Source organism: Tiliqua scincoides, chromosome 2 (assembly GCF_035046505.1).
Source record: "Tiliqua scincoides isolate rTilSci1 chromosome 2, rTilSci1.hap2, whole genome shotgun sequence".
Taxonomy (NCBI): domain Eukaryota; kingdom Metazoa; phylum Chordata; class Lepidosauria; order Squamata; family Scincidae; genus Tiliqua; species Tiliqua scincoides.
In genome coordinates this window covers 268,860,640-268,883,747 of record NC_089822.1, presented here as the reverse complement: position 1 = coordinate 268,883,747, position 23,108 = coordinate 268,860,640, and the positions used below count along the sequence as shown (strand labels likewise).

At 52.7% G+C, this 23,108-nt stretch overlaps 1 protein-coding gene and 1 pseudogene across 1 annotated transcript in view; both read left to right on the top strand.

Moving 5' to 3' along the window:
- The window catches only part of LOC136639175 (zinc finger protein 585A-like), a 31,394-nt gene extending 20,057 nt beyond the window's left edge, over positions 1-11,337 (top strand). Inside the window, exon 10 of the mRNA XM_066613181.1 lies at positions 9,995-11,337. Within this exon, the coding sequence (XP_066469278.1) occupies positions 9,995-10,758 (764 nt within the window). The 3' untranslated portion in view covers positions 10,759-11,337. The remainder of the gene's footprint in view (positions 1-9,994) is intronic.
- Positions 11,338-21,725: 10,388 nt separating this feature from the next.
- Positions 21,726-21,845, top strand: LOC136642345 (5S ribosomal RNA; annotated as a pseudogene).
- The last annotated feature ends 1,263 nt before the right edge of the window (positions 21,846-23,108 follow it).

Below are 23,108 nucleotides of genomic sequence, written 5' to 3'. Positions count from 1 at the left end.
GGAGGCAGTGTGGAGAGAGCTTTCCTGCAGGTGGTGGAATGGGAGTGGCTGGAGAGAGAGCAAGCATATTAAACCTCTTTTAAGAGGGCCTGCAGAGGGTCAGAACTGCCCTCCATCCCCTCAACTTAAACTGCCCCTCCAAACACAAACTCCTTTTTAATCCTCCAGCTGCCCAACCGCAGTCCTGGATGAGTGGAAATTACAAACTGGCAGAGCAGCTGACCCCATAGCCCCCTCGGTCCCACAAAATGCCCTAGCTGGACACCCCACGGTGCTCCAACACTCCCTTCAAAGCCTGCTGTGGCCTATCCTGGACAGGCAGTGATTGCAAGCAGATCACTTCTTGGCTGGACTACTGCAGCTCTCTGTACCTGGGGCTGCCCTTAAAGGCCTCTGGAAACTGCCAGATCGAAGTGTGCTGCTTGGGTGGGGCAGGGGGCAAGGGGGTTTCTGGGCGGATCAGAAATGGGAAGTGGGCTGGAAGGGGTGGTTCCCCGCAGCAAACACACATCCTATCCCCCTTTTTCAGCCTGCTCTTCCCCCCCTCTCTGCTTGGACTATGTAGCTGATGTGGCTCAAAGGAGACCACTGGGCAGCCTGTAGGCCTAGGATGGGGCTGCCAGTCCTGCTTGCCGGGCGAGGGGCACCGAAGGGTTAAGCAGACCGAGCCGCGCTCCGCTTGCCAGAGCGGAGGAGCAGAGCAGCCGCTGGGAGGAGGAGGGAGGGAGGAAGGCCATTTCCTCTTCCTCCGCGGGGAGGCAGGCGGGGGTCGGGCCTCTCGCTTCTCGGGACGCTCGCTGGGCAGGTGAGGGGCGCGTCCGCCCGTGCGCCGCGCCCGGCTGGGCAGCTCCCCGTGCGCCCCGGGCTGTGCGCGCTGCGGGAGCCCTGCGGGGGGGGGGAGGAAGGGGCCGGGCTCGGGGCCCCTCCCAGCCCAGGGGTGTGGGGAGGCAGGGGAGGCAGAGCCTCCCCACTGGTCGCCGGGGCAGGTGCCCAAGCGCTTGCGCGCGGGTTGGGGCTTTTCGAAGGATTCCACACCCCTGGGCTGGGATGGGCCCCCTTCCCCGTGGCCACATGGGCTGGCACCCTAGGAGCGTGGTGCCCACCCTGGAGCCAGAACACTGGCTCTCTGCTCACCTAGGTGGGTGCTGCTACTCAGCGCAGGTTTTGTACATGCAGGGTCTGGGTGTCCCCCCTGAAAAGAGCCCCCTTGCCAGGAAAAGGGCCCGACTGCACCCTGTGGATCTCTCCTTCCCAGTGCTTGAGACTGGCAGCAGCTTGCCAGGATCCAGGAGGGGTTGGGTGGTGGCGCAGGGTGGCAGGCAGGTGCTGTACCCGGGACTCTTCGGTCCCATGTTGGGTGATGGCACAGAAGGCCGCCACCAAATCACCCACCCCAGGGTTGCTGGACCCAAGGGTTGGGTGGTGGCATGGAGATGCAGGCAGGTGCTGAACCTGGGGCTGTCTGGTGGCACAGAAGGCCACTGCAACCGCCCACCCCAGGATGGGTGGTCCCAGGGGTTGGGGAGGTGGCGCAGAGATACAGGCAGGTGCTGAAGCTGGGACTGTGCATCCCATGAGCACCGAGCAGCAGTTCCTGCATGCCCTCTGCAACCAGTCATTTCTGGGAAGGGGGTTGTTGCCTCTTGGCAAATCCTCCCCTTGGTGTCTCCAAGTGTAAAATCTCCTTCATCACAGGGAAGGTCTCTTGGGGGGGGGGGGGGAAGCTGCCGCCAATCAGAGTGAGATAAGGTGCCAAGATAGACCAGCTGCCTGACTTGCTAAAGAGCAGGAGGTCCTGGGGTGGAAACTGGGATGGTGCTTCCCTCAGCTGACCAGGCGGATATGGCCAAGTCATGGGAAACATCAAATACTGTACTCTAGCATTTTCAGTAGTCTTGCATTGTAAAACATGAGCAGGCTGTCACACATCTACTTCCCAGGACACACCTGCCTCCCAGAATAGACTCCTGCCAAGGTTTGAGTGTTGTCCGGGGAAGAGGAACTCCCAGGTACAAGCTAAGCTGGCAGGAAGGAGAAGAGTAACTTTCGACATAGATCTGGTCATATCCAAGGCCTGTCATGTCTAGGATCCTGTTTTTCACCTGTCCAACCTGATTTGTGTGTCTTTTAAAATATTTTTTTCCCTTCCTTTCCAGGAGGGAAGGGAAGAGAAGGCAGTATCCAAGGCAGGCTACAGTAAGTAAATATTAAAACAGTAGACAAATAAGCTGCAGAACCCAGAATAGTTTTTTCAGCTGTTTTCAGCTGCTGTGTTCCAAACTCCTGCGGCAGACATTTTTTTGTTTTTGTTGGCAGCCTTCAGTCTTGAGAGACTATGGTATCGTGCTCTGAATGGTGGTTCTGGAACAGTGTCTAGTGTGGCTGAAAAGGCCCATTCGGGAGTGACAGTCCCTTCCACCAATATGCCGTGGCACACCAGTTGAAATTGCTGGGTTAGGACTTGCCCAGCAGCATTCTGTGCTAGTTGTGGTTTCTGAGTAATCTTCAAGCACAACCCCTGTGAGGTGTGTTACAGTAACATAGTCTTTACGTCACCAGTTTGTAGTCAGGTCTGCTTGATCCACAAAAAGGCTTGGTTGGCACCCCAGTCTAAGTTGGGCAGAGGTGCAAATCCAGAGGCACGTTCAAAGGGAGTGCAGCCCAATTCAGAGCAGGGTGACACTCCATACACTGGGTCAGAGATCTCCTGGGTAGCTGATAACACCTCTGTCTTGATTGGATTTACCTTAAAGTTGTTCACCTGTATCCAGAACATCCCTAACTCCAGACAGCAATTCAGGATTTTCATAGCTGCCTAAGCACCAGTTGAAAGGAGGTACAAAGCTGGGTCTCACCCATAGAATCATATAATTGGAAGGGGCCTAATTGGTCATCCAGTCCAACCCCCTGCCTTAGGCAGGAAATCCTCTTAGAGCATCTCTAACAGGTGCTTGTCCAGCCTTGGCTTGAATATCTCTAGTGAGGGAGAGTCCACCACCTCTCTCGGCTATCTGTTCCACAGCCGAATTGCCCTTACTGTCAGGATTTTTTCCCTGATGTCTAATCAAAATCTAACCATGTATTGGTGATGTCCAACCTCAATCACCTGATCACCTCAGAGGCCTCTGGGACCCCTGGCACAAGGTCTCTTTCATTCATTTGTCTGATCTTCTTTCAAAGCCACTTAAATGGTCCATTGTTCAGTTTTTTTCTTGTAAGTTCACATATATGTGCACATCTGTCTCTTCCCCAGGTGAAGTCCTTCTAACCACTTCTGCTTCTGAAACGACTTATTTGCCTGGGGCCTCTGTCTGTTGCAGCAGAACTGAATACGCCACACAGATGTTGCAGGATCAAACTAAACAGAGCTTGGTAACCCATCTCTGTGTGTGTTTTCCTGGCATTTCCAATTAAATCCAAACTTTACCAAGCGAGAGAGCATCCTAGGCTCAGACGAGGTAATCATGAGGCACAAAATGGTGCCAGAGAAGGGGAAAAATCCCAGTGGTGATCTTCAGGATGAGGCTCAGCTGGAGGAAGGAAGACCAGCAAGGAGGAGCCTGGAAGAGGGAGGCCAGGCAGGCATTGAACATGGAGCAGCGTCAGAGAGAGCAAGAGGCTCCTCTCCTGAATTCTGGACTGCAAACAATGAAAGTATAAAAAAGGAAGCTCCAGAGAAGGTCGCTGTGGGCAGCGGACCAGGCGAGAGGCGATTGAAATATTTGGACCCACAGGCAGCCTTGAAGGCAACACAGTCCCGTAAACCGGAGTTGCTGGACTCTGAGCCCTGGGAGAACGCGAAAGCCTGTCTGGCCTCCTTGGAGGGAGCGGCTGAGGCCTACCGAAGGTTCAAAGGCTTGGCCTGTCTCGGCAAAGAACCCCAAAGTGACTACAGGTGGAGTGAGACTGGAAGCGCTGAGGGTGTGAGGAAAGCAAGGGATGATCTCCGAGAGGACTCCGTCACCATGGACGTGCAGCGCACGCTCTTCAGGGAGTTCCGCTACCAGGAGGTGGAAGGGCCCCGGGAGGCGTGCAGCCGCCTGTGGTATCTGTGCCACCGCTGGCTGAAGCCAGAGAGACACTCCAAGGAGCAGATTTTAGAGCTGGTGATCCTGGAGCAGTTCCTGGCCATCCTGCCGTCGGAGCTACAGAGCTGGGTCAAGGCCGGCTGCCCGCAGACCTGTGACCAGGCTGTGGCCCTGGCAGAGGACTTCCCACCACAGAGGCAGGAGGCCGGGTGCTTGGAAAGAGAGGTGAGAGTCTTCCATGGGACAGTCCCAATGGGATGTTGGCTTTGGGATCCAGTCCAGTGTTGGAGGTGGATACGCTTGGGCAGGTGCCAAGGGCTCAGGCCTCTTAGGGGAGTGGGGGGAGGGGCACAGGAGACAGCTTACTGTAGCTCCCTCAGAGGTGGAGCTGTTAGGGGGTAGTTCATGTTGGTGATGGTGCCAGCATCAGGATGCTGTTGTGTATTGGTTCTTGGACATGGTGACAAATTGCCATGAGTTTTGGTGTCAGATTTCCAATTTGTGGTTTCATGGTAGAGCATGTTAAATGCCCCAAATGCCTATATCCGTGGTTTACTTATCCGTGGTTCATAAATCCCCCCATTATGCAAATGACTTACCATTGTCTGAATGCAGCCCTTCTCTCCTCTGTCACCTGTCATTCTGTTAGCTGTCTCTCTGCAAACCCTGACAGGAAGCAGGATGGAGGACTGAAAATAATGCAACAGGGGGGTGGGCAACCAGAAGGCCAACCAAAGATATTTTTTACTTACCTTTGGGTAGCCCTCTGTTGTGGTAGGGTTTAGGAGTTTCTAGCAGAGTGAAAAACAAATGGCAGCGCAACAGAAACTCAAGGCTGATGTCCAAGGCAATCTCTCAGAAGGCAAAGAAGCACTTGACATGAGAGTTAGGTTCCAGCACCAAGATATATTATATACAAGGATATTTACCATAACATGGTCCGACATACAGCAACACACATATACGGCATCCTGATTCCTACACATCCTAACACCCAACACGTTCACCGTTGAGCGTTTGTCTGCGGCCTTGTTTTATGCACAGGGCACGCCCACACTCAGCTGCACAGAGTCAGCAATCAGGAACAGCTGCTACTTGTTACTTGCTACAAACAGTCTATTCACCATAGCGTTTGTCACATTCCCTCCTGTGCACAGGACCTGAGTGATTTCCTGGGTTCAGACCTCAACACCCTCCTGGCCACCTGTGGGTCTCCTCTGACCCATACCAGCTTTGTAGCTGACATAACACTGAGGAGAAAAAGGGGGCGGGATGACCTGGGAAAGAGGAGGTAGGATCCTGGCACATCTTGCTGCTGTCAGGATCCACCCTCTGCCCTCCACCCGAAAACTCCCCTGAACCACCTCCTCCCTGCCCATGACATACCTCTGCCACCAACTTGCCAAGGTCAGCAGAGCCCAAGCTCTGTGTTGGCGTGCACACGCGGCTGTCGATACTTTACATTGGCAGCTCCAAATGGCCCAGTGGCAGCATGATGTTCGCAGCATCCCTGAGCCTTCTGTGACAGCAGAGTGGAAGTTCTGCAGAAGGCCCATAGGATTGGACCGTCAATTGGCCTCATGAGAGGGCCATCCCTGTCTGGCTTGGATGAACCAGTGATTTGACTCCTGGTTTTAGAGGAATTAGAAGACAGGTCCTCTCATGGATTGAGAACTGGTTGGAGGCCAGGAAGCAGAGAGTGGGTGTCAATGGGCAATTTTCACAATGGAGAGAGGTGAAAAGCGGTGTGCCCCAAGGATCTGTCCTGGGACCGGTGCTTTTCAACCTCTTCATAAATGACCGGAGACAGGGTTGAGCAGAGAAGTGGCTAAGTTTGCGGACGACACCAAACTTTTCCGAGTGGTAAAGAACAGAAGTGATTGTGAGGAGCTCCAGAAGGATCTCTCCAGACTGGCAGAATGGGCAGCAAAATGGCAGATGCGCTTCAATGTCAGTAAGTGTAAAGTCATGCACATTGGGGCAAAAAATCAAAACTTTAGATATAGGCTGATGGGTTCTGAGCTGTCTGTGACAGATCAGGAGAGAGATCTTGGGGTGGTGGTGGACAGGTCGATAAAAGTGTCGACCCAATGTGCGGCGGCAGTGAAAAAGGCCAATTCTATGCTTGGGATCATTAGGAAGGGTATTGAGAACAAAACGGCTAGTATTATAATGCCGTTGTACAAATCTATGGTAAGGCCACACCTGGAGTATTGTGTCCAGTTCTGGTCGCCGCATCTCAAAAAAGACATAGTGGAAATGGAAAAGGTGCAAAAGAGAGCGACTAAGATGATTACGGGGCTGGGGCACCTTCCTTATGAGGAAAGGCTACAGCATTTGGGCCTCTTCAGCCTAGAAAAGAGACGCTTGAGGGGGGACATGATTGAGATATACAAAATTATGCAGGGAATGGACAGAGTGGATAGGGAGATGCTCTTTACACTCTCACATAACACCAGAACCAGGGGACATTCTCTAAAATTGAGCGTTGGGCGGGTTAGGACAGACAAAAGGAAATATTTCTTTACTCATCGTGTGGTCGGTCTGTGGAACTCCTTGCCACAGGATGTGGTGCTGGCATCTAGCCTAGACGCCTTTAAAAGGGGATTGGACAAGTTTCTGGAGGAAAAATCCATTACGGGTTACAAGCCATGATGTGTATGCGCAACCTCCTGATTTCAGAAATGGGTTATGTCAGAATGCCAGATGCAAGGGAGGGCACCAGGATGAGGTCTCTTGTTATCTGGTGTGCTCCCTGGGACATTTGGTGGGCCGCTGTGAGATACAGGAAGCTGGACTAGATGGGCCTATGGCCTGATCCAGTGGGGCTGTTCTTATGTTCTTATGGTTTAAGGCAGCCTCCTGTTTTCAGAAACGAATGCAAATCTGATTCCTGTCCTGTTGGTTGTTTGGGGTACCAGAATGCTGTTCCCTGTGATGGGGCAGCGTGTGAATGTAGGAATCTGCCCTGTCCCAAGTCACACCCTTAGTCCTCTAGCCCAGCATGGTCTGCACTGACTGACTGTGGCTCTCTGGGGATCCCTCCCAGGTCTCTGTGGTGATGCTGCCGGAGATTGAGCCTGGGACATTCTGCATGCAAGACACAGACACTGCCATTGAGATCTGGGTTCCAATTCTTGCTTCGCTGTCACACCTCCTGGATGACTTTGGGCCAGTTTCCATCTCTCTGCCTAACGGGGTTGCAGTGAGGATAGGAGGAGAGGAAGGAGCCAGTGACAGCAGCCTGAACTCCTGGATGGAATGTCAGAATAATAATAATAATAATAATAATAATAAACTTTATTTATATGCCGCCCTTCTCCCCAAAGGGACCCAGGGCGGCTCACAACATATTAAAAACAGATTAAAAACATAATTTAACCACAAATAAAAACATATAACCATAAAAACCATAATCAGATAAAAACTCAGATAAAAAGAGCAAAATGTAGCAAATCAGAGGAATCAGGCCTGTAAAAATACTTAAAAAATACAGAAAAGATGTTTAAAAAGGCCATGCACTCAGAAGGCTCCTTTAAACAAAAACGTCTTCAGGCCTCGCCAAAAAGTCTCAAGAGAGGGAGCCATTCTCAAGTCAAGGGGAAGGGAGTTCCATAATGTTGGTGCCACTACTGAAAAGGCCCTATTTCTTGCTGCCACCCCACGTACCTCCTTAGGCGGCGGCACTTGTAAAAAGGCCTTCTCTGATGACCTAAGAGGACGAGCCGGATTGTACGGAAGTAGGTGATCTCTGAGATACCCTGGCCCAGAGCAGTATAGGGCTTTAAAGGTCAAAACCAGCACCTTGAATTGGGCCCGGAAACGAATGGGCAGCCAATGCAGCCCCCGGAGAAGCGGGCTGACAGAGTCAAACCACCTAGCTCCAGTGACCACACGAGCTGCCGCATTCTGCACTAATTGCAGTTTCCGAACCGTCTTCAGGGGCAGCCCCACATAAAGCGCGTTACAATAATCTAACCTCGATGTCACCGTGGCATGGATCACCGTGGCCAGGTCTGCCCGATCCAAGTACGGCCGCAGCTGGCGCAGCAGCTGAAGCTGAGCGAAGACCCCCCTAGCCACAGCCGCCACCTGGGAATCCAGGAGCAGCTGCGACTCCAGGTGGACCCCCAAGCTGCGGACCTGCTCCTTCAGAGGGAGTGCAACCCCATTCAGAGCAAGCCGATAGTCCAGTACCTGCATCGAGGATTTCCAAACCAGGAGAGCCTCTGTCTTATCCGGATTTAATTTCAGCTTATTAGCCCCCATCCAGATTCTCACTGCTTCCAGACAGCGCTCCAGACCCTCAACTGCCACCCTGGAGTCTGGAGGAAAGGAGACATAGAGCTGGGTGTCATCAGCATATTGATGACACCCCACTCCAAACCCCCGGATGATCTCTCCCAGCGGTTTCATGTACATCAGTGTCATAAGAACATAAGAACAGCCCCACTGGATCAGGCCATAGGCCCATCTAGTCCAGCTTCCTGTATCTCACAGTGGCCCACCAAATGCCCCAGGGAGCCCACCAGATAACAAGAGACCTCATCCTGGTGCCCTCCCTTGCATCTGGCCTTCTGACATAGCCCATTTCTAAAATCAGGAGGTTGCACATACACATCATGGCTTGTAACCCGTAATGGATTTTTCCTCCAGAAACTTGTCCAATCCCCTTTTAAAGGCATCCAGGCCAGATGCCATCACCACATCTTGCGGCAAGGAGTTCCATAGACCAACCGGCAATAAGTGTTGGCAGTAAGTAAAGGTGCGGCCTCGCTGTCTTTCTGGATAGGGCTTGTCTGGGCTCTGACTATCCCTGGCCCTTGAAATCCCTCCCCCTTCCTCCCTATTTTGTTCCTCAGCTCTGACCGATACCCGCGCTTGCTTTTCTAGGGTCCAGCACTGATCCAGGAAGTGGCTTTGGGTTTCCAAGTGGTTGAGCAACCCCCCTCTGACCCTGGAGAGAAGCTGCTTTGCTCCTTCAAGCAGGAGGTCAAGCAGGAGCGCGATGGCGAAACAGACTCGGAGGGTAAGGATTCCCCGTGTGTCTGCTCTTGATGGTCTTGGGCATCTCCGTCGCTGCCTGGTTTCTGAGACTTGCTGTGCTACTTCCAGAATCTGCAACAGAGAGATAGATCTCTTTTCAGCCCCAAAGGGGGAGCAAGGAAAGGGATCGGATTGATCTCAAAGCTAAATTTTCTCTTTTGGGAAGTGATTCCCAAGCCAGGATTCCTGCCTTCATAGTTAGGATCTAGCTAGGAAAAGCTACTTGCAGTGGAAGAAAGCATAGGCACATTTCAAAGCATACTTTGTCAAATGTAATTTGAGGCATTTCTCTGCCACCTTTCCATCACTCGTGCATGCACACCCAAAAACAACCTACAGGCAGGGTGGCACTAGTGGGCATAGCCAGGGGGACTTATTTCCATTCCCAAGATGTTATTGATTTGATTTTGGAAAACAGGCCTTTCTTGTTTGTGGAGTGATGGGTTCCACTGAAGGAATTGGATAGCCTTTTGAGAATAGGAATGGTTTTGTATTTTTCTTAATGGCACCTGGCATTCATCTGCCGAGAAAGACAATTAGCACATTGATTTTATTTTTTAGACTCCTGCTGTTCTCTGGGGAATAACCTGTCAGGTTTTATGGTCTGTTTCATGCAGGTGGCGAGTGGGTCATTGACAACAGGGAGGACGAGAATCCTCGGCTGGAGGATTCAGAGCCGGTCAAGCTCTGTGGGACCCCCTGGGCAAACCTCCCTTGGCACCAGGAGGACAGAGACGTTTCTGCCAGCTGTGACAATGGATCAGAGAGAGAGAGAGAGACTTGCCCAGATCCAAAAGCAGGCACTTCTGGCGCAGAAGGGGAAGGGAACATGACCCAAAAGGTGGTCGTCAAGAGGCGGCGCAGAAGCCGGGGCAAGAAGACGTGTGGTGTGTGCGGGAAGACTTTCAGCCGGAGCACAGTGCTGGCTGCGCACCAGAGGACCCACACAGGAGAGAAGCCCTTCATGTGCAAAGATTGTGGGAAGTGCTTCAGCTTCAAGTCCACGCTGGTGGCGCACGAAAGAACCCACACGGGAGAGAGACCCTACACGTGCGATCAGTGCGGGAAGAGCTTCACTGTGAGCTCAGTCCTGACAAGGCACTACCGAGTCCACGTAGAGAAGGAACTGTTCGGCTGCTCGGAGTGCGACAAAAGCTTCACTCAGAAATCGCAGCTGCTCAACCACCAGAAAGTACACATGAGGGAGAAGCCATTCAAGTGTGCGCAGTGCGGGGAGGGCTTCAGTCGGAGCTCGAGCCTTAAGAAGCACGAGGGCACCCACACGGGGGAGAAGCCCTTCAAGTGCCCGGACTGTGAAAAATCCTTCAACACGTCGTCCCAGCTGGTCAAGCACCACCGAGTCCACACCGGGGAGAGGCCGTACACCTGCTCCGAGTGCGGGAAAAGCTTCAGCCAGTGGCAGATCCTGATGGTGCACCAAAGGACCCACACAGGAGAGAAGCCCTTCAAATGCGCCACCTGTGGGAAGTGCTTCTCCGATCGTGCCGTCCACATCAGGCACCAGAAGGTCCACACGGGGGAGAGGCCACACCAGTGCACCACCTGTGGGAAGAGGTTCACTCACCGCACAGTGCTGGTCAAGCATCAAAAGATCCATGCCAGGGAGGCCCTGAACCTGCTGAGACTGGAGGAGGAACAGCGGTTGAAGGAAGAAGCTGTATGAAAGCGGAGAATGGATGAGGGATTAGGGGCTGACCGTTTGCCCCAAAGCAGGCTAATCTACGCATGGGGAGTAATTTGACTGCACCTCCTTTTGGTGGTGCTGCCCTACTTCCAGCTCTAAGCAGGCAGTGACCACCATCTGTTCATCACAGCAGACCCCCCACCTACCTGCACACTGCAGAAGGCCTCCTTGGGGTGACCGACAGTCCGTTCTCCTTTGGTTGAGAACTCTTGTCTTGGTGCTCTAGATGGATTTGCTGAGTGTCAGTTAAGCCAACTGATCCTTCAAGCTATGCACTACAGTGAATAAATGAAGCCTATATAAATATATGGAGGGTGGTAGAAACCATTGGACGTGGTGCATGAGCGTCGTCTAGTCGTAGGTAGAGCACGTCTTGGGGGGGCTGTTAATTTTCTTCATTGAATTCTGCATTTCAGTACATCTTTGTGCCATTCTGTTTGTTGGTGAGGGAAATCCTCCCTCTCGTTTCTGATTCTGAAGGCTGCCATCAACCTCTTCTTTCTTAAATCTAAGCATAACAGGCTATTCTATATCATAAAACAAAATAAAAACATTAGAAGTGCCTACAATGTACTTGTCTGAGAAGTTTCCTATCTGCAAGAGGGATCTGAAGGCCTTAGGAATGGACCTCAACAGGTGGGAAACCCTGGCCTCTGAGCGGCCCGCTTGGAGGCAGGCTGTGCAGCATGGCCTTTCCCAGTTTGAAGAGACACTTGGCCAACAGTCTGAGGCTAAGAGGCAAAGAAGGAAGGCCCATAGCCAGGGAGACAGGCCAGGGACAGACTGCACTTGCTCCCAGTGTGGAAGGGATTGTCACTCCCGAATCGGCCTTTTCAGCCACACTAGACGCTGTTGCAGAACCACCTTTCAGAGCGCGATACCAGAGTCTTTCGAGACTGAAGGTTGCCAACTACTAACTACTTGTATTAAAGGTGGGAGGCTGGCCTAAGACCTCCCAGCACCTGAGCTGGCTTGCCAAATGCTGCCCTTCTCTCTGACCTGGTGATAAGTTGGCCTGTGCTCCTCTCACTCCTTGGCTTGGAAAAATAAAAGGGGGCAGAGTGGAAGAGGGAGTGTGAGGGAGAAGAGTGTGATGGGCTAGAGCAGTGATTTTCAATGCTTTTCTTTTTACGACACACTTTCTGTGATATTCTCTATGGTTGTTGCCTCTTGTGACATCACTTCTGACTTCCAGAAGACTCTTCCAGGTTCTGTGACTCTGTTTCCTGGGCAATTATCTAGTAACAAATAGTCAACTCTGCCGGCAGAGAACGAGGAACAGGCAATTCATTCCTACAGACGGTTGCCCTAGAAACAGCAGAACTGGGATTCCTCTCTCAGAAGCTGGAAATGACCTAACAAGTGGCAAAGACCATAGGGAGGTCAGGGTGCCTTGAGAAGAAAAATATTGAAAATGGCTGCTTTGAAATGAATCAGACCCAAGTCACACAAGGCTTTAAAAGGATGATTCTTGTATTTGTATGTATAAGTAGCTGCCTTACCCAGAACCAGAAGCTTGTCAATACAGACTGGCAGCAGAAATATTTCTCTGCCCTGGCTGGAGATGCTGCTGGGTACTGAGGGTGGGGTCTTCTGCATGCAAGGCAGGTGGGCTCTGCTACTGAGCCATGCCCCTTCTCCTGCCCACCCCCAAGGAGCTCATATCTCCCAACGCATTCATTGTCATTTCCCCACATCTGCAGCACGCCCCCCCCCTCCACAAATCCCTCTATTGCATTGTCAGTTGTTTTGAAACTTCCCCAAGTAGCCCTCCAAATGTAGAAGCATCTTGCTCCATGCTCTGAAACATGGCACTTGCGAATTTGGGCAAATGAGGCAGCTGTATTAAGAGGCCGCTCGAAAAGCTGGCAGCCAAACTCCTGTTAGGACCCAAACAGCATATGTTCATTGCTAAACGGCCCTCCAGAGAACCCACTTTCCAGGGTCTTTTCTGCCCAGTGAACCATTTCTGGGCTGGGGGAGGGCAGAACCCAGAACACTTTTAAGGCTTTGAGTGCAGGCTTCTCTCCACCTGTAACAAAGATGTCTGGGGACAGTGCTTGTCTTGTGTTCTTTGGGATGTTCTCTGTCTCTGCCTGTTGATAGAAAAAAAGCAAAGGGCCTAGAAGCAAGGATCCTGGCCAGGAGAGACATGCAGGGCCCATGTCCATCAGGAGAGCCCACCTGAGATGGCATGCCAAGTGCTGCCCCCCAGCCCAGTGATGCCCCAGCTTGTCCTCCCCCTGAAGTGGTGTGCTTCCATCTCCTCCGTACTTCCTCTTTCACTCCATCCTGCTCTTTTCCAATCTAGGGAGTGGCAGGAGAAGCTGGCCCTGCCTGCATGGGGCTGGAATAAGCTGGAGAAAGCACAGTGCCAAGACGCATTTGGCATGGACAGACAGACACCCCTGCACACACTTGTATAGGAGTTAGCCAAGTGTCAGTACAATGGCTGTGAGAGCCTTAATCCAGGGGGAACTCTCAGTGCCAGGTTATGAAGGTTGGGCTGAGGGTGAAGCTTGAGTGTAAAGGAGCTGCTGTTTGACATGTAAACCTGCTGTACAGACTCAAAATGCAAGCAGGCAGAAGAGCCTCAGGCAGCAGCACCTGGGAAGAACCCCCAGACCAGCAATTTTCAAGGGGTGTGCCACAGTGCCAGCGTTGTGAAAAGCGTCTGGTTTAGACAGTGGGGTCTGGATTGAGCTTCCAGCTCAGTCACCTGGCCCAGGTACTATTTCACAGACAACTATACCTGAAAAGGTGGTCCTTCAGGTTAAAGGAACCCCTGCATCCCTGCTCTTCTAACATCCTGGCTGAGTTTTCTCTCTGCTGCTTGCTGTCTGGTGCCCGTGAAGCAGCAGTGGCAGCGAAGGAAAGGCCGGCCTTGCTCTGAGCAAGGCCTTTCATAGGCCTGGAGCTATTGCAAGACCTTCATTCATTCAGACAAGTTCCATCTCTAATATATTCGTTTATGTCAATTTATTCCAATTTGAAATGCCAATTAGTTCTTTTTTCCCAGCCCCAACACAGTGTCTGAGAGGTGATGTGGCCCTCCTGCCAAAAAGCCTGGGCACCCCGGAGTAGAAGAACCCAAGAGATTTCTGGCCATTTTCAAGCGCTGTGCTCCTAATTCCTGCAGCGCACCTTTGGTCCTTCTCAGGCCATTTCTGCCCAACGTTGCACATACGCCACAGGGATCAGGTACACACCTGTGGGATGAGCAGAAAGGGCTTTTAAGGGCTCACCTGCCTACCCAGGTACCTACATCTGCATGGGAGGCCACAGCTGCGCAGTCACTTCTTGGGGGAGGCTGCGACTGAGACCTGCTGCTTGGGGTTACAGAGCAGCCCCCCCCCCCGCTGTGTTGAGACATTTTTCTTCTGCCTCCGTTGTCACCGACTCTGGTTTTGGTGGGCGCAGGGCCCGATCCCGTCCAACCCTCGCCTCCGCTTTGCTCCCCCGCCTGGAAGGGGAGGGGGAGGCCGCTTGCACGCGCAGTGAGGCTCCCTGCAGGACTTAGTGCTTTGCCCCCCCCGGGCTACGCCCCTGTGCCTCTGCAGCCCCGCTCCAGCCCTGCGACTCCGGCCCGCGGGCTGCTGTGCGGGCGGAGGAGCCCGGAAGGGTTAAGCGGACCGAGCGCGCTGCCCAGAGTGGACGGGGCGCCCGGCGGGGAGCGCGCCTCGCCCGGCCTGGCCCGGCCCCTTCCTCCTTCCCTTTGTGGCTCCGCCGAGCGGGAGGACGCGCTGCCGGGCGGGCAGGTGCGGCCAGCTGGTGCCCGGTGCGGGGAGGAGCGCGCGCCCTTCGCTGGAGCCGGGATCGGGTCTGCCGGGAGGCCGGGCTGGGCGCGGGGGAGGCCGCCGGGCAGAGCCTGCCAGCCCAGCCCCACTTGCTTCTGAGTAGACATGCCTGGAATCCCAGCCACTTGACCTGGATGCAAGCCCCATTAATGGGACTTACTCCTGAGTAGACATGCCTCGGATTGGGCTCGGAGTCCCCGGGGGCAGTGCCAGTCCAGGCTCCTGGCGCCAGTGGCCCGGTGGGGGCGGCGCGCACTTGGGCTGCAGGCGACCCCCCCCCCCCCCACACACACACCGCCTTCCTGTGGATGCGGGAAAAGGCAGGCTGGAGAGGCTGCAAAGGGCTGCCTGGGCGGGGGGGGGGGGCGTGGAGACAATGGAGTTAGCGGCGGGGGGGGGGGCAGTGCGGCTCTTGCAGAGATCGGTCCGGGCTGCTGCAGTCCAGCCTTGCCTGGCTGCAGGCACAATGGAGCAGTGGCGTAGCTGGGGGGGTCAAGGCACTGAGCTTTGCAGGGAGCCTCCCCTTCGGAGCCATTTCGGGTGGAGGGAGCAAAACGGAAGCGTACCACCCAGAATGGCCCCGAAGGGGAGGGGCCGCTTGCACGCCGCAGCGAGGCTCCCTGCAAAACGTGGCACCCCCTCTAGCTACGCCACTGCAGTGGAACTTCCCTCGGAATGCGGGAGATGGGACTGCAGGTCTGCTGTTAATCAATCCAGTTAATTGATCACCAGCATCTCAAGTGCTCAGCTCACCAGTATCATCAATTGGCCAAACAGCTGAACTGTGTTTAAATGGGACTTATTGTGCAGCTGAATTGTTCTGCAAAGGCCAACGGCCCCCACTTTCTTCGAAGGGGCCGCTCCTCCGTGTGAGGGATGGCAGGAGCAGTCTTCCAGCAAAATGCCTGTGGTAGCCAATGCAGTCCTCGTCCCACAGCAAAGCAGAGCTTTTTTCTGGAGAATTGCTTTTTTCCTCATAATGCAAACTTACGTAGCTCTACTGATGAGTTGCATGTTGAGTTGACTGAAGGTGCAACCTTATGCGCACTTACCGCACTGGGACTCACCTCTGAGTAGAAGGGGCACTGTAAGATTCCTTGATCAGATGAAATGAAGACAACCCCACAATCTAAGGTAGAATCATAGAGCTGGACTGGACCTTGGAGGTCATCTGGTGCAAGCAAGTAGGGTAATACACTTCATAGAGTTGAGAGGACCCACAAGGTCATCCAGTCCAATAGCTGGAAATTCTCCAAGAACATCTCCAGCAGGTGCTTGTCAAACCTCGCTTGACTATCTCCAGTGAGGGAGAATTACTGTCTGAGACCGTTAAATAAACTACTACTACTACTACTACTACTACTACTACTACTACATAACGCTACTTTTGGGTTGGTCCCAGTAAATGCATCAGTTACAATAGTTTGAAGAATACCAGGAACCTGAAATTTGCAGAGTTCATTCAGCTTGATGGTGCTTCCGGGTCCAGGCTAGACAGGCCAAGGGCCTGATCCAAGATGCTCAATAAGCTTTGTCCTCGGACACCATCTCTCCAGCCAACCAAGGTTTCAGACTCAGTATACAGTGGAGCCCAGGCACTCCGTTTCTGGAGAAGTTGACCTTATCTCATAAGCCTCCATTAGATGGCTGAGGTCTCTTTCCAGCCCCTTTGCAGAGGTTCAGGACCATAGTGTGCCTGGACAGCTCCCTGGGGACACCCACAGGTCACAGGACTGCAAAAAGATTCTCTGGGGGCAGCAATGTTCAGTGTCTTTCTTCTCATGGCACACTGACCTCGATGGTCTTCTCTATGGTCCTTACCGCTTGTGATGTCACTTTCAGGAGACTCTTCCAGATTCTGTGGCTCTGTTTCTAGAGCAACTGTCTGTAGTGATGAATGGTCTGTCTCTGACCCAGCAGTGGAAGAGGGACAATTTGTTCCTACAAACAGTTGCCCTAGAAACAGCTGCAGAACCCAGAAGACGTTTTCACTGATTTTTCATGGGGGGGGGGGGGGGCTTGTCCACTACTGTGGACCTTCTCCTGAGATGGGCAGCTCCAGGAGAGCATTTGCTGTGTTGCAGTCTTGGTTTACGTGGAGTAATGGTGAGGCCAAATGTCAAATGCTGTGAGGCTAAGACCCTGAAGTGACATTGTCTTACATTCCCCATAATTACATGTCTCTCTCTCCCTCCCAGGAAAATGTGTCTTCATCAGTTCTTCCGATGAAGCATCTCACTTGCCTAGAGACTCCTGCTCTCCAACTCCATTGAAAATGCCCCATGGTGGGACCAACCTGGGCATGGGTCAATAGTCAGAGGTGGGAATCCAAGACAAGCTCTTAACAGCAAGAGGACATCTGCTGAGATAAACCCAACCCAAAATGGCAGCAGAGAAGGGGATGACACCAAGCCCTGACCTCCAGTTCCACCCTCAATCAGAACAGGGGATAAAGGTGTGGGAGCAACCAGAGGACAGAGGTCAAGCAGCCCCTGAACCTAGGGTGGCGTCTGAGAGAGCAGGGAGAGATCCTCGTGACTTCCAGACTGGGAGTGACCAGGGCTTTCTGAAAAAGGAGGTCCCAGAGCAGGTAATGGGTGAACCAGGTGAGAAGCAGTTGAAGCTTTTGGAATTGGGCAAGGCCTCCAAGGCAATACAATTTCCTCACCCAGAATGGGGAAATTCTCAGCAACAAAGGCCTGGACCTTGGGAGAACACTAAAGGGTTCCTTGCCTCTTTTGACGGAGTTTCTGGTGCATCTCGAGGGCTCTTGGGTCTCAGTGGTGAACCCCAACAGGGCTACAGAAAGATTGAAGCTGGGGTCATGTCAGATTATTGGAGAATGCAGGAAGATCTCCTAAAGGAGGGTCCGTTCGCTGCAGAGACACAGCGCACGCTCTTCAGGGAATTCTGTTACCAGGAGGCCAAGGGACCCCGGGAGGTCTGCAGTCGTCTCTGGTATCTTTGCCACCGATGGCTGATGCCAGAGAAGCACACCAAAGAGCAGATCCTGGAGCTAGTGATCTTGGAGCAGTTCCTGGCCATCCTGCCCCCGGAGCTCCAGAGATGGGTCAAGGGACACGATCCTCAGAGCTGTGACCGGGCGGTGGCCCTGGCTGAAGACTTACTGCTGAGACAGCAAAGAGCTGGGCAACCACAACCAGAGGTGAGATGCTGTTGGTGGGGAATTGCAGTTTTGAATGTTGACATTGTTGCAAAGTATACATTGCTTTTTAAACTCTCTGCAAGAAGAAATCTAGCACATCAAGGGAAAAGGTTCTAGCCTAGCCCTGCTCCTGCTGTCCTGGTTTTTACAGGGGTGGGGGCATTCCAAAACGTGGTCTGCACCCTCTAGACCAGCGGTTTTCAACCGCTGTGACACGGCACACTAGTGTGCCATGAGGATGCCTCAGGTGTGCCGTGGGTCCAAGAAGTCAGGCGGCGGCAGCAGCTGCACAGCCGCTCCTGTTGTTGCTGGTGCCTGCCCCCTCCCCTCCCCTCCCCTCCCCCCCACGCTGAGTGGGCAGGCAGCCAGGCAGCTAGAGAAGCCTGGAAGAGCTCCCAGCAGGGCGGGAATGTGGAGGGAGTGAGGGAGAGCAGCCAGAGGAAGGAGGCAGTGAGAGTGTAATGATCTAAGGCTGCCATCCTAACCACACTTTCCTGAGAGTAAGCCCCATTGAACAAAATAGGACTTACTTCTGAGTAGACCTGGTTAGGCTTGTACCCTTAGTTATATTAATTAAATTAATTGTAACATAATGTAATTAAAAACTAGTAGTGTGCCTTGACAACTTTAGTGCCTTAACCCCTGCTAACTGGTTAAGAGGCACTTTTGCTAGTGGGTGCTCCTCTTTTATTTAGCAGGGGGAGAGTAACTGGCCCTCCTCACCCCAGCACTGTCTTTTCTAGTGGCTGCCTGCTGGTGTTGCATCTTTTTAGATTGTGAGCCCTTTTGGGACAGGGAGCCATTAAATATTTGATTTTCTCTGTAAACCGCTTTGTGAACTTTTTGTTGAAAAGCGGTATATAAATACTGTTGTTGTTGTTGTTGTTGCCTTGTCAGTGTGCCGTGAGCTGGAAAAGGTTGAAAATGGCTGCTGTAGACCAGGGGTGTCCAAAGTTTTTGGCAGGAGGGCCACATCAGCTCTCTGACACTGTGTCAGGGGCCGGGGGGGGGGAAGAATTTACATTTAACATTTGAATAAATTTACATAAGTTTGCATAAATGAATATATTAAAGATGAACTTATATGAATGAATGAAGGTCTTGCAATAGCTCAATGCCTATAAAAGGCCTTGCACAAAGCAAGGCTGGCTTTTCCTTTGCTGCCGCTGCTGCATCACAGATGTGAAAGAGCAAGCAGTGGAGGGAGCCCTCATCCCACAGCTCACACGAGAGGTCAAAAAGTCGCCCTCACTCTGAGAGAAGTTGCATTGGGCCAGTGCGGGCTTCAACAAATCTCCAGAGGGCCAGAGGCTCATTGGAGACTGTGGACTCCCTGAGGGGAGGCATTGAGAGGCCTCAAGGGCCGCAAGTGGCCCCCGGGCCGGGGTTTGGGCACCCCTGCTCTAGACCAAAGTGGTTCAGTTCAGTCAATTGCCTTGTTACGCGTCATGAACTTCCTTGGCTTCTCTGACTGTGACAAGGAGCTGACTGTGACAATTCCTATTCAGTGGAGGTGCTGGCTGGGTTGGGAAACACACTAAGTGGGAGAGGAAACCAAGCCAGATCCTCTATTCGTGTATGGTTACTATCAGGGTAGATGGGTACTCCCAGTGGAGAGGGCAGAATCTAGTGCTCTCCTCCCTCCTTCCTGCACCGTTCCCCCTTCCTGAAGGGGATTTTTGCTTGTCGTTCCAGGATCCATCGCTAATCCAGGAGGTGGCCTTGACTTTTCCCACAGCTGAACAGCCTCTCCCTGTCCCTGGAGAAAACCAGCTCTGCACACAGTCCCAGCCAGACAGAGGCAGTGATGCCAGTTCACAGCACAAGGAGCAGTGCAAGGATTCCCCATGTGAGTGTTGTTCATGGTCTTTTACTAACGCAGGGCCCAATCCTAGCCAACTTTCCAGCACCGGTGCAGCCACAGTGCAGCCCCGAGGTAAGGGAAGAAACGTTTCCATACCTTGAGGAGGCCTCTGTGACTGCCTCCTCACCACAGGATGAGGTTATCATGGCTGCACCGGCGCTGGAAAATTGGATCGGATTGGGCCCTCAGTCAGCAATTTTCAGTGTTTTTCATCCTGTGGCACGCGAACTTCTCTATGGTCTTCGTCTCTTGTGATGACACTTCCAGAAGAGTCTTCTGGGTTCCGTGGCTCTGTTTCTAGGGCAACTGTCTGTCATAACGGCAGACAGCCTAGCCTAAGAGGAAGAGGGACAGACAATTCATTACTACAGAAGGTTGCCCTAGAAACAGAGTTGCAGAACTCAGATGAGTTTTTCAGCAATTTTCAACTGCTGGGCTCCAAACTCCTCCAGCACACCTGCAGACCTTTCACAGTGCACCAGTTAAAAATAGCTGTTCTTAAGACATTTGGGTGTGAGCTTCCTTCTCATTTCTGTGTTTGATACTTACACAAGTAGCCACATTCCTGTACCTCCAACAACCCTATAGTTTGGCTGCGTATACGGAGTCCTTCCCACTTGCTCCCACGAAATTGACTGGCTCTATGTTTTGTCATCGTTGTAGTCATCTTAAGATTTTCATCCTGTAGTTGTTCTGGGGATTTAGGGTAGAAAGGGTAGTTTAGAATATAAAAAATAAAGACCATTGTTTGTTTCCTGCAGGTGACAGGTGGATAGCAGAGAGCAAAGTGGAGAACCTCCAGCTAGAGAAGCCGGGGCCCGTGGAGCTCCATGGGACCCCTTGGGGAAGACTCTCCTGGCATCAAGAGGATGAAGAGGCGTCTGCAAGTCACGATGATGTTCCTTTAGAGAAGGGAAGGAAGAACCACCTGGAGCAGAGAGTGGATGTGTTCTCCTACGTAGGAGAGAGCGGAGACTTAAGTCAAACCATCATTGTCAAGAGAAGACGCAGAAGCAGAGGAGAAAAGGTGTGCACCGTGTGCGGGAGAAGCTTTAGCCGGACGACAGTGCTTGTTGCGCATCAGAGAACCCACACAGGGGAGAAACCCTTCATGTGCAAAGATTGTGGGAAGTGCTTCAGCTTGAAATCCACCCTGGTAGCGCATGAAAGAACTCACACGGGAGAGAGGCCCTATACATGCTCACAGTGTGGAAAAAGCTTCACTGTGAGCTCAGACCTTACCAGACACTACAGAATCCACATAGGCGAAAAACCGTTCAGCTGCTCTGAGTGTGATAAGAGCTTCAGCCGGAAGACTCAGCTCCTGAACCACCAGAAGGTCCACACCAGAGAGAAGCCCTACAAATGCTCCCAGTGCGGAGAGAGCTTTAGTCGCAGCTCAAGCCTGATGATCCACGAGGGCTCCCACACGGGGGAGAAGCCCTTCAAGTGCCCGGACTGCGAGAAATCCTTCAACACGTCCTCCCAGCTCGTCAAGCACCACCGAGTCCACACCGGGGAGAGGCCGTACAGCTGCTCGGAGTGTGGGAAGAACTTCAGCCAGAGACAGATCCTGATGGTGCACCAGAGAATCCACACGGGAGAGAAGCCCTTCAAATGCGCCACCTGTGGGAAGTGCTTCTGTGACCGGGCCGTCCTCATCAGGCACCAGAAGGTCCACACCGGGGAGAGGCCACACCAGTGCACCACCTGCGGGAAGAGCTTTTCTCACCGGGCCGTCCTTGTCAGGCACCAGAAGATCCACACGCGGGAAGCTCTAAAACTGCTTAGGTTGGAAGAGGAGGAGGAGGAGGAAGAGCAGCCCAGTGAAGGACCATAAGCTCACATCTCCGCACGTTGCTTTGACTGTCAACGTAGCTACAGGTGACGACTGCACCCACGGGTGCTTCCTGCAATGGGTGCTTCAGACTTGTGGTTACCAGTGATCAATAGCACTCTTGTGCCTGACTTTGTTGCGCTGCAGCAAGTGTGTGATGTGTTCCCAGCAGGGAAGAAGGCCAGTGGTGAACAGCCACACTTTTTGTGTTGTGTAGCAGGTGCAACAGGGGACTGGCTTCCTGTACGCCAGCACCAAGCAGTGCGACTTTGGAATCAAAGATAGTTTGTTTATCCTTACCCTGCACATGCCTGATCTCGTCTGATCTCGGAAGCTAAGCAGGGTCAGGCCTGGTTAGTACTTGGATGGGAGACCACCTGGGAATACCGGGTGCTGTAGGCTTATACCATGATCTCGGAAGCTAAGCAGGGTCAGGCCTGGTTAGTACTCGGATGGGAGACCGCCTGGGAATACCGGGTGCTGTAGGCTTATTCCATAGTCTTTCGAGACTGAAGGTTGCCAACCAGGTTGAGTGCCCCTTCTCGGTTCTCAGCATGATAGCAGCTGGTGGAGGTGAGGAGAGGCCAGTGAAATGCCCTGACTTGGTCTTTGCATTTTTTTAAACTGGTGCGCTGTTAACATGGCTATAAGGGGAGGAGGGGGAACCCCATCAAATGGCGCCTTTGCTGGCAGTGGAAAGCAGGAAGCATTTGTGTTCACCACTGCACTCTGTGTGCTTCCCTCTTCACTTCCCACTTGGCAGGCTGATCGCTGCTCCCCCTTCTTGATTCTGGGAGCTGCCATTAAACTTGTCTGGGAATTATTAGAGGTCAGGGCCTGACTCATTTGAACCCCTGAGTCAACTCATGGCTCAATCTGTCCTGTACTGCATGGCGCAGGGGTGCTGAGGCAGTTTCTGCTGCAGACTGGCTAGGGTCCAAGCTGGCCAGGAGACGTACATAAAGGGCAGCGTCCCTTGCCTCCTCTGCCGCTCCATGTTCCTCTGTGGGATTCCTCAAAGCCATGCCTCACAGCCTTCAGGAGCCATCTGTGGAGGTATCTCAGCTGGCACAGGGGTTCTGGATCTGGCGCATGCCCAGATCCACCCCTGACCCACCCCAGGCTCAACCTGATCCATCTCCACCGCCAGGAGAGATCTACCGATGACTAACCTGCAGGGCGCTGTCAATGGTGTCCTGTCTTCTGGGTCTTGCACCAGCAGCAGCTCTTTGAAGAATGTCAGAGAGAATCCCAACACAGACAGGATGGGACCATAATCGTATTGAATGGTTAAGCAATAGTCCTGAAAGAAAAAGGATTCTCTTGGCTTGATGTGCCTGCTTGTTGAAGCAGAAGAATCCCTCTTCTCAGTTGTCATTAAGCTGGATGTAGTTTTTGGAAACACTTGTATGAATATAAAAAGAATTTACTAGATTTTCTGTTTAAAACTGATGCCCAGTTAATTTGTGTGCTTTCTTAGAAAGGTTTTCAATCAGTTGATGAAGTGGCTTGACTAAATGTTGCAGCCTTAATCATTAGTATTGCTATGTGAGGTTAGCCACCACATGGACACTGTTCCCTTTCATCTGTCCAGCCATGAAACAAGAGGCGCCTGCTGAAATGTCCACTTCTCCACAATTGTTAAAGGCCCAGGAGCCCTCGAGT